The sequence below is a fragment of the Elephas maximus genome, chromosome 22 (assembly GCF_024166365.1).
Source record: "Elephas maximus indicus isolate mEleMax1 chromosome 22, mEleMax1 primary haplotype, whole genome shotgun sequence".
NCBI classification, from domain to species: domain Eukaryota; kingdom Metazoa; phylum Chordata; class Mammalia; order Proboscidea; family Elephantidae; genus Elephas; species Elephas maximus.
Genome location: NC_064840.1, coordinates 5680164 through 5691123, shown reverse-complemented (window position 1 = coordinate 5691123; position 10960 = coordinate 5680164). Strand labels below are relative to the sequence as shown.

General features: G+C 53.7%; 1 protein-coding gene and 1 non-coding gene across 5 annotated transcripts in view; one reads left to right on the top strand and one right to left on the bottom strand.

Annotated features, from left to right (window-relative positions):
* Positions 1-46: 46 nt before the first annotated feature.
* TRNAA-UGC (transfer RNA alanine (anticodon UGC)) lies at positions 47-118 on the top strand. The gene has a single exon. It is a non-coding gene; the product is annotated as a tRNA-Ala (tRNA).
* Positions 119-4621: 4503 nt separating this feature from the next.
* The window catches only part of DHX37 (DEAH-box helicase 37), a 30515-nt gene continuing 24176 nt past the window's right edge, over positions 4622-10960 (bottom strand). Inside the window, exons 18-27 of one of the 4 annotated variants that reach the window (XM_049867001.1) lie at positions 10724-10912; positions 9806-9930; positions 9362-9478; positions 8153-8325; positions 7114-7228; positions 6815-6952; positions 6496-6590; positions 6331-6404; positions 4945-5042; positions 4625-4710 (exon numbers count right to left, since the gene is read on the bottom strand). In XM_049867001.1, coding sequence (XP_049722958.1) covers positions 4625-4710; positions 4945-5042; positions 6331-6404; positions 6496-6590; positions 6815-6952; positions 7114-7228; positions 8153-8325; positions 9362-9478; positions 9806-9930; positions 10724-10912 — 1210 coding nt within the window. Of the gene's footprint in view, positions 4711-4944; positions 5075-6330; positions 6591-6814; positions 6953-7113; positions 7229-8152; positions 8326-9361; positions 9479-9805; positions 9931-10723; positions 10913-10960 lie in introns of those variants that run through there. The other 3 variants (XM_049867000.1, XM_049867004.1, XM_049867002.1) reach the window with 3 other exon arrangements.

The window sequence follows — 10960 nt, the reverse complement described above, 5'->3', positions numbered from 1 at the left end:
GCCTGATTTCCTGTATCACCATTCATGGAAAGGGGCATTAGCGTCTGGGGATGTAGCTCAGTGGTAGAGCGCATGCTTTGCATGTATGAGGCCCCGGGTTCAATCCCCGGCATCTCCACTGCACTTTTTTTTTTTCCCCCATCTTCCCTTTCTCTTTAAACTGCAGCTCCGCGACAGGGAAGCAGGGAACCGGATCCGAGAGCCCCCATCAGCCGCCCTGTGCACGGGATACGGGAATGAGGAGCTGCGCTAGCAAACGCCCCTGGTCTTAATTACAGACGCCCGGGTCCCTCCCCTGGAGGTTTGGATCTAATGTTTGGCGGCAAGCCGGGAAATCTACATTTCTAAGACGAACACTCCGAGTTATTCTTATCAGGCAGATAAACGCCGGATTTCCAATGAGTGTTTTGGAATTGTCCATTCATTAAATAACTCCTGAGGGCTTAATGCCAGGTATTGTGCTTGCATCGAGCACCTACTGTGTGCCTAGGTAGAGTGTCAAGGACCCTAATAACCCTGCATAAGACAAGCGAGGTTTCTCAGCACTCATGGCATTTACTTTCTGGGCCAGATGAGTAGCAATAAGCAAGTAGGGGTAAGTTTTATAAAAACAACAAAAGTGAGGAGGTAGAGGCTGAAAAGGGGTCGGGGCTTGCTTTAGGTAAACTGTCAGGGGAGGCCTCTCTGAGATGACATTTCTAGTGTGTGGAAAGGACAGGGCAGACGAAAATGCAAGTGCCAGGGCCCTGGGGTTGAGGGGAGGGGAGAGACTGTATGTTGCTGGGACGGAAAGAAAGCCCTGCGCGTGGAGCTTAGGGGGTGAGAGTAGGAGAAGGGTTGAATTTGGTCTTCAAAGACTCTGGAAGCTTGAGGCAGCTTGAGGCTTGGTTCGATTTCGGTTTCAAAAGGCTCCCTCTGGCTGCCATGTGAAGAATAGACTTCGGGAAGGCAAGGGCCCCTGGAGGCTACAGCCATGACCCAGTGGGAGCTGGTGGAAGCTTGTCCTGGTTGGGGCAGTAGATGAGAGGATTCTGGATAAACTGTGGACATAGTACCAGCAGGACCTGCACGTGGCTTGGATGTGGGAAATGGGAGAGAGAGGGCTTGGGGAGGCTTCCTATTCTGGGGGCACCCTGGGGCTGGTGGAGGCAGGGCTGTGGGGAAAGTGAATCGCTTTGGGAATATTCTAACATGTCTTTGTTTCACTTATGCACTTATAGAATTTATGTGTTTATGTTATGGCACCAGCAGGAATTTAGGAGAAATACATAAGCAAGAGTGAGGGAAAACCAATATCCTATGCAACCTCATGGTGACTATCATTAACACTTTCGTGGGCATCTGACCAGACTAGTTTCCATACTTGTGTCTGAGCGGGTCTATATCTGGAGGTCCCTATGTCTGGAGATTTGTTAGGACTCAGCAAGTAGCTGCACTCACGGTCACACAGCCAGATCAAAAGGGACAAACACCCAGGCAGGTCTGGAGGGGCCCATGGGAGGCTTCCTTCTGTTCTCCTTCCATGAGGGTCACACCCAGCACACTCTCCCCCAGCACATGAGCAGCGCTTCTGCCCAGGGAAACCTGCTAGAGACTTAGCAGTCAGCACTAGCCCCTAATTAGGTAGGTGATTTGAAAATATTTTCTCCCATTCTGTGAGCTATCTTTTCACTTTTTATACTGTCCTTTGAAGCACAAGTGTTAATTATGGTATAAACATATCGCACAATACTTTGCATGCCTACCACGCTCCAACATTTCAGCTTGCTGGAAGTAAAGCAGGTGTTCAGGAACTGGTTTGCACTGAGCCACTCTAATCAGGAGTCAGAGGGAACCCTCCCTAAATCCAAGTTCCCAGCCCCCAGCCCCGGGCTCACCGTGCAAGCAGGCCTTTCTGGGAAAGCAGTCTCAGCCTGTTCTGTGCACTCTCTCCTGTATGGCATGTAACTATGCAGGACCATGCTGCTCAGTTTTGCCATGTGATTTCTCTTCACTAAGCGTACATGTCCTGAACACTCCTTCATGTTAACAATCGTGATCACGGTGGATGGCTGCAAAGCATTTTGGATATGCTTTGTATTAGTGTCCAGAATATGGACTCGCGGGCAATGGGTTTGGTTTTGGCTTATCCAGAATATATAAAGAACTCTTACAACTCAACACTAAAAAGACAAATAATCCAATTTTTAAAAAATGGGTAAAGGATTTGAATAGATATTTCTCCAGAGAAGACACACAAATGGCCAACAAGCACATGAGGATGCTGGTCATTAGGCACCAGGAAAATGCAAGTCGAAATGAGATACTGCCTCACACCCACTGAACCCAACCCTGTGCAGTGGAGTCGATTCTGACTCATAGCGACCCTACAGGACAGAGTAGAACTGCCCCATAGAGTTTCCAAGGAGCGCCTGGTGGATTCAAACTGCAGACACTTTGGTTAGCAGCCGTAGCACTTAACCACTATGCCACCAGGGTTTCCTCATACCCACTAGGATGGCTATTACCAAAAGGACAAATATAAGTGTTGGCAAGGATGTGGAGAACTGGGACGGCCCTCATACACTGCTAGTGGGAACGTAAAATAGTGGAGCTGCTGGAGAAACGTTTGGCAGTTCCTCAACACGTTAAACATGGAGTTACCATATGACCAGCAATTCCACTCATAGGTATATACCCAAGAGAGCTGAAAAGTATGCTCACGCAAAAACTTGTACACAAATTTTCATAGCAGCACTACTTAACCAAAAAGTGGAAACAACCTAAATGTCTATCAACTGATGAACAGATAAACAAAACATGGTATATGCACACAGTGGAATATTATTCAGTCATAAAAGGCATGAAGTACTGATACATGCTACAACATGGATGCAAGTTCAATGAAAAACACACACAAAAGACCACATACTGCATGATCCCATTTATTTGAAATATTCACAATAGGCAAATCCATAGCAACAGAACACAGGTTAGTAGTTGCCTAGGGCTGGGGAAAAATAAGGGGGTGACTGCTAATGGGCACAGGTTTTCTTTTGGGGAATGATGAAAACATTCTGGAATTAAATAGTGATGATGTTTACACAACTCCAAAGACTCCAAAAAATCTCTCAATAAAAAAATAGTTCCCTGATCATATTTTCTTCCTTTGCCGTGGCGGCTGAGTGAAGGACAGCAGAAGCAGGGCAGGGAAGTCAGCTAGGAGGCTGCTTCAGTACCCAAGAGAGAAGGTGGTTGAGAGAATGGCTTCCACATATGCTTTAGTGTGTGGTTGGAATTTTCTAGAAAAGCTGGCGATCAGGATTTTTGAGTGGGAAATAACCCAATTCTGGATGTTAGCAAGGAATTAAAGCTTTCCTCAATCACGGTGTGAGTGAAACAAAATGAGCCTGCAGGCTGCCCTGGGCTGTGGGCACCGCCTCTGAGGTAGCAGTAGCTGAGCTCCAGGGAGGGATGTGGTGTGAGAAGGCCTGGGTTGTGGGGGGAATGAGACCTGAGCACCTTGTCTAAGGGCAGGAGGGGAAGAGAGACCCTGCCAAGGACTCTGGGAGCCACCTAGGACGTAAGAAGCCCCGATAGCAAGTGTTGTGAGGCTGCCAGGCTGGCAGACAAGTTGAGCTCAGGGAGATGGCAAAGTGTCCACCTGGGTTTTTTCTGAGTCTGCTGGACAAAGCCATCTGGGTGGAAGGAACATTGTCATGTCATAATTCTTTCTTCACCAAAGCTCCGCACCTATGGTGAGATGCTGACCTGGCGCTGGGCCCATCCTGGGTAGGAGCTGCATTCTGGGTGGGCCAGCCAGGCTCTCACCACGGAGGACTGGGGCCTTCTTATTCCTCATTCTCCCCCAGGGACCTCCTCTGCCCTCCACCTTCCTTCTCTGCCACCAGGGAAGGAAGCTCGGGCGGGAGCCTTTCTTTAGGCCCACAGAGCAGCTGCCATGCGTGGGCACCTGCCCAGTGCAAGCCCTGCCCTTGGCACATGGCCGAAGTGAACAAGGATATACTGCATCAGGAAGAAGTGAACACGGACGTACCACGTGAGGAGCTGGCCATCTGGTCAGGGAGGACAGATGCCCCAGTCCTTGTGGCCACAGCACAGGAAAGGTCCAGTGGCCACTTGGCTGTTTTCACAGAAGGGTGTGGAGACCGGGGGAGGCCCTTGGCCAGGTCCCCAAGGTCAGAACAGAGCTATCCACTTGCCTGAGGCCAGTGCCAGGCACTGGGGTGACCCCCCCCCACTGTGGGGACGGTGGCCCCACCTTCAGGGAAGAAACGCAGCCAGGATGCCGTGAACAGCACCTCTGGACAAGGGACAGACACTCTGCTGCTTCTGAACTTCCAGCCCTGTGACTAATGTGGTCTGAGAGCATTTAAACACGGTAACCAGCAGGTGAGATAAAACGGCTCATTGCATAACAAACAGTAACAAAGATGTCCCAGTTGGGGCAGTCTGCCTGGACACAGCAGGCTTTGTCCAGAAACCGGCTGAGATGAACAAGCATCTCCAGAGGCCTGACCTGCCTCCTGGGAGCAGGCTGGGGGCTGGAGTCACCATACTGGACACTGCCTCCTGCCAGCCCTCTGGTCTCCTGACCAGTCCTCGGTCCACAGCCAGGTGCCGATCAGCGGTCAGAGGTGGGAGGCCAGGCTTTCTCTACGTCGGGGTGCATGGCCTGAGGGAGCCACTCACAGTACTCAGCCAGCAGGTCTGCGGGGTGAGGGGAGGACAGCGTGTCAGAGGTAGCTCTGAACTCAAGGGCCTTCCAGAGAAGGGTGGCAGAGGAGGCCAGCTGTCCACTGCAAGAGCCCAGGCCACAGCCGGATGTGGCAGTTCCTCCCACCAGCCCCAGCTGTCTCTGCACAGGGTACAGCCCCCTTCCTCAGAGGGCCCCACCCGGTCCATCCCGCCCCCTTGGCATGGGGCACCCTTGGTCCAACGCACATTTGGGGTTTTTCTTCCAAGCTGCCAGCAAGGCGTCGCGGCAGTCTGCTTTCTCGGCAACCAGAGCTTTCAGGAGACTCTCTGTCCTGGGCTGCAGCCTGCCAAGCGGGGAGCAGGGTATGGGCCATCACTGCCAGGTAGAAGCCGGAAGCAGGGGCATGAGAGCAGGGTGGCAGCCCCACCGAACCAACTGTGCCAGGAGAGGAGTGAACCCTGTGGGTGGTCCAGTAGGGGCCCCATTCTCGGTTGTGCTGGGGGGGGAATAGTCTAGACTTCCCCTTCTCCTGCCACCCCTCTTAGTCTCCTAGTGCTGCTTTAACAGAAAGACCACAAGTGGGTAGCTTAACAGAAATTTCTCACAGTTTAGGAGACTGGGAGTCTGAATTCAGGAGAAGGCTCCCTCTGTCTGCTCCAGGGAAAATCCTTGTCTCAGCTTCTCTAGTGTTCCTTGGAGATCTCCATGTGGCATCTATCTTGTCCCCACTCCTGCTTGCTGGCTTTTGCCCAGTCTGCTCATTTTATATCTCAAAAGGGATCGGCTTAAAACACACCCTACACGGATATACCCTCACTAACATAACAAAGAGAATCCTGTTCCCAAGTGGGATCACATCCACAGGTTACCAAAAACCCTTGCTGTCGTCGATTCCAACTCACAGCTACCCTACAGGACAGAGTAGAACTGCCCCATAAGTTTTCAATGAGCGGCTGGTGAACTTGAGCTGCCGACCTTTTGGTTAGCAGCCAAGCTCTCAATCACTGTACCACCAGGGCTCCCATATCCACAGGTTAGGGGTTAGGATTTACAACACAGACTTTTGGGGGATGCAATTCAATCCATAAAACACTTCTTTGTGCCCTCTGATCCAGCCATACTGCCCTTCCTTCAGGCGAGCAGGACACCTCCTGCTAACACTTGGTAGCTCTGTGGTAGGTTGGGTAGCATTTACGTCCACCAGGAACCTTGGAATGTGACCTGACTTGGAAATAAGCTCTTTGTAGATGTAATTAATTTAAGATGAAATCATACTGGAGTAGGGTAGGTCCTAAATCCAATGACTAGTGTTCTTCTAAGAGAAAAGAGGGAGGTTTCAGGGACACAGAAAAGAGACAGCCATGTGAAGACAGAGGCAGAGACTGGAGTGATGCCACCAAAAGTCAGCAGAAGCCAGAAGAGATAAGGAAGGATCCCCCGCCAGAGCCTTCGCGGAGGGAGCGTGGCCCTGCCGACACACTGACTTCAGACCCACAGCTTCCAGGACGGTGAGAGAATACGCGGCTGTTCTGTGAGCTGCCCACCCCGTGGTGACTTGTTATGGCAGCCCCTGGACATCCATAAGCTCCCTCCCCACCCTGCCACCATGGTGCGCTCACAACTGGCTGTACCTGGCCCATGTTTTTAGCATCGTGCTGGGGCGGGACAGCAGACAGCCGTGGTACGAGGCCAGCTTGCAGAAGACCTAGAGAGACCATGGGAAGGGGTGGGAGACCGTTTATCTCCTGCCCACAGAACCTAAGAAAATGGCCGAAGGAAGCCACCTGGCCGCCTACCTGCCCTTCCAGTAGAAACCGGGCAAAGTGTTTGTAGCGGTCGATGCCCTCAGGAAAGTCCACCTGGACCTCGGGGAGCGGCCAGCCAACCCGATCTGCATGGCAGGAGCTGGTGAGCACAAGCCCAGGGAGGAACACCCCACCCGCCCCTTGACCGCCCTCTCAGTGCTGGCCCTGAACACCAGGCCCTGCCCATCAGAGGGAGGAGGCCTGGGGTGACCCTTCTGCAATGCACACCTCCTGGGGGCAGGGTGTGGGACAATGACCCCAGAGGCCCAGCTGGCAGTAAGGCCGTGCACTCAGGAAGGGGCCCACTCACAGAACACGCTGCCACGGTGGCACAGCACGCGCCCCGTCTCAGGGCAGAACGCGGGGGGCGGCTCCTCTGCAGGTGGCCTGAACTGGCAGTAGGGAGGCAGGAGTACGGGGATCCACTGCACCTCCACGGCCGAGACACCTGGAGCACAGAGGGAGCCTGGGGTCACAGCAGGCCCACTGCCGGGGGACAAGAGCCTGGTCCTCCTCAGGGCCCACCAGGCGCCTTCCTGGCTGGGGGCCCGTGGACACCGCATGTATGAGCCCCGGGAAAGGCAGGCCAGGCCGGCCACGGCTTCGCACCTTTCATGTACATCTTGGTGGTTTCCACAATTTCCTGGTAGACCACAAACTCGGGGAGCTCTCTGAAGAGGACAGAACTGGGGTGGATGAAGACAGGGTCGTCGAGGAGGGGGGTCTGCGGACAGAGAGAGCGAGTGTGCAAGGGTCCGGGAGAAAGGCAATCGCTGGTGCCCTCCCTATGTGCTTCCTCCACATGAAGATTCAATCATACGCTCTCGGCCAAAAAAGCGAGTGTTACCAAAAAAAGTCGGGGGACAGGGAACACACAGAGAATCCCTGATGGAGCGGGAGAAAAGTGGCATGCAGACCTCAATTTCTAGTAAAAAGACCAGACCTGATGGTCTGACTGAGACTGGAGGGACCCCAGAGGTCATAGCCCTCTGACTCTCTGTTAGTCCAGAACTAAAGCCATTCCCAAAGCCAACTCTTCAGACAAAGATTAGACTGGACTATAAGATATAAATGATACTGGTGAGGAGTGTGCTTCTTAGCCCAAATAGACACATGAAACTATGTGGGCAGCTCCTGTCTGGAGGCAAGATGAGAAGGCAGGGAGGGACAGGAGCTGGTTGAATGGACACGGGAAATCCAGGGTGGAGAAAAGGTGTGTGCTGTCACATTGTAGGCAGAGCAACTAGGGTCACATAACAATGTATGTATAAGTTTTTGTATGGGAAACTGACTGGAATTGTAAACTTTCACTTAAAGCACAATTAAAAAGAAAAAAAAAGGTCGGGGGAAAAGAACCTAACTTGCAGAAGAATATGTGACTGGGCCAGGTGTGCCTAGATGCCAGGACTCAGACACAATCCTTGTCTCCCCCATCCCCATGGGAATTTTCCCAGAGGCTGCAGGACAAGCGACTGAGGACACGCCCACCCAGGCCCCGAAGGGTCCCGTCAGCCTGCCCCTGGTTATGTGCTCAGAGCCACGTGTCCGGAGTACCCAGGCTGGCAGGACAACGGGCAGGGGTGGAGGGACAGCCCCAGGGCTCAGTGGCTGCCCCACTGTCCCCACCCCACCCCAAGCGGGTGCCCACCTTGTAGGCATTCCTCCACTTGTCATCCAGCAGCTCCTCGCTCTGGACCCTGCGTGCCAGGTGGTCACCCAGGCCGGCTGTCACAATCTGTCGCAGGTAGGTTACCTGGCTCTCAGAGGGTGGCTGCATCTTGGGGTCCATGAAGAGCTGGGCCTCCGGGCACACGGCATTGACTGGCGGAGACCAGGCAGAGGTAAGGAGCAGCTGCATCGGCAGAGGCCTAGGGCCTGGGCCAGCTCTGCCGTGGACCTTTCAGAACCTCCCATGCCACAACTTGTGGTGACCCCACGTGCTACAGAGTAAACTGCTCCATAGGGTTTTTCTTAGCTGTAATCTTTATGGAAGCAGATTGCCAGGCCTTTCTTCCATGGTGTGGGTTCGAACCACCAACCTTTAGATTAGTATTCAAGCACAAACCATCTGTGCCACCTAAGGACGTAAATCCCTTAGCCCCAGTGAAAGCAACAGACCTGCAGAGCAGAGACCCAAGATACAGAGTCTCCTCTACAAGCAGGTGTGATGAGGGGAGAACGTTCCTTCCTCATGCCTTCCCGTGGGTGCTGCTGGTAGGGAAGTCATGTGTTGATGAGCCAGGTACAGAATCTGGGACAAGGGGCTTAGATAGAGGGAAGTGGCTCTGCCTGAGAGAAGGGAGAGAAACCTAAGTTTGGGGGGACATCCTGGAGGAAGGGAAGTGAGGCAGTGCTTTGGGGCCCTGCTGCTTCAAGGCAGAAGTGGCAGAAAGAAGAACGATGGGAGCAAGACCAAGGAGGGAGGTAGGTCAGAAATGGATTTGTTTTATACTGAGGTATGCAATGAAAATCCCTTCCTGCCTCCCCTACAAAACTGTTGGTAAGTTTTTTTTTTTTTCCCCCATTGGTAAATTTTTTAAAGAGACAGAAAAGCAAAGAATTGGGAAGCAAGCAAGCACATGCTAGGGATAGGACATGAACACAGAAGGCCTCAGGGACTCAGCCACCTGAGACCCAGCTCCCGACACATGCTGGAAGCTTCCAGCCCACACCACAGCCCAACATAGCTACAGACAGGTCCAGACACCCCCCTCTCATGCCAGGGACAAGCTCTGAAGGGATGCAAAGCCAGCTGCTCTCCAACTCTGACGATGAGCTAGCCCTCTGCATGGCTGGCCGTGGTACAGAAGGACAGGAGGGAAGCAAACCAGGCTGGGACCCACTTGGGATGCCCTACCTGCGGTGGTCAGCTGGCCTCGAAGGCGCCGGATCTCCATCATGGCCTTATACCGTAGCCCGTTGGCTTCACAGAACTGGGGTGAGCCACCAGCGAACTCCCAGGCTCCCACGGCAGCTGTAGGGTGATTGGGGAGCTGAGGGGTGCTTGTTTACAGCCTCCACCAGTCCTTCGCCCCTCTGCACACCTGACTAGCTACCCCCATCCCAGCCCCACCACCTGCACCCCGCACTGGCCACCCCTACTCCAGCCCCTCTGTCTACTCTCACCCCCCACCTGCCCCTCACCCACTGGCCACCCTCACCCTAACCCCTCCGCCTCCCTCCGCTGGCTACCCTGACCCCAACCCCTCCGTCCACCCTCACCCTCCATCTGCCCCGACTGGCCACCCCCATCCCAGTCCCTCACTCCTCCACCTGCCTCCCACCCTGGCCAGGCACGCACCCAGGAGCACCATGAGGTCTCCCAACAGCAGAGAGGCCCCCTGCCCCGCCCAGGTCCTCCTCATCTGGGCCACACGGGCCCGCTTGCCCCTCAGTGTTGCGAGCTCCTCGTCGCTGGAGGCTGGTCTGCAAACACATACACCACCGGGTTACCGCCTGGCCACCCTCAGGGCTCAGGGGCAGGAGACACACTCACCAACCTGGACGGGTCATAGAGAGGCCACAGCCCGATGGGTCCTTGATTAACACAAGTGAATTCTTAAGCTCAGCTCAAAATTCACCGCCACTGAGACAAGAAATGAGGACGTCACGGCATTCTCACATGGCACGTGTGGCTCAAGAGGCAGAGCTCTGTCCACGACGCCGAGTGCCCTCTCCAGGGGTGTTTATAAGACATTCACGACATACAAGGGCCCGTCTTGGAGGAGCTGGAGGTGCCTTCAGAAGTGCTGGCAGAAAGGAACTTTTGTATGATCAAGCCGCAAAAGGCAAGCACACAAAGGAGGGTGTCTCTCGAAGCCATTGCGCCATTTCATTAGGAAAACATTAATACTTGCTCACTCTAGGAGCTAGCATGTAACCATAACTAACTATAATCTGAATCTCACTGTATCTACAAGACACTAAGTACATTTTTATAATTTTTGATACCATCCTTTCAACAGCAGTGTCTTTCCCTGGTGGCTGTTTTAAGTGGATTCACTGCAAGTGGCCTTTTTCTGACATCAAAGACTCTCCAGTTTTCAGGGACTCCCTGAGACCCAAGTCTCACCATCTCACTCAGTGTGAGATGGGGTTACCATCCCATTGTGAGGCTTAGTGCAGGGCTCAGAGAGGACGGAAGGCCTGCCCGAGGTACCCCTGTATTCTCATTAGGCCCGAACACGGCCCTCCACACTTCCCAGGCCCAGCCTCACACCTGTCCAGCTCCTCGAACAGCTCGCGCACTGTCATGGCGGCCACAATAGCGATGGCATAGGGCAGGCAGCCGTGCTGCTGGCTCAGCACCAGCATCTTAGCATAGCGGGGTGCCACAGGAAACGTGGCCATGGTCCTGCCCAGCAGGGTGATGGGGCAGCTCACCCGGGACCTCTGCAGCTGCTTCACCCTGGAGGATGGAAGTGTGCAAGGGATTAGGCTCCCAGAGGAGATTCTA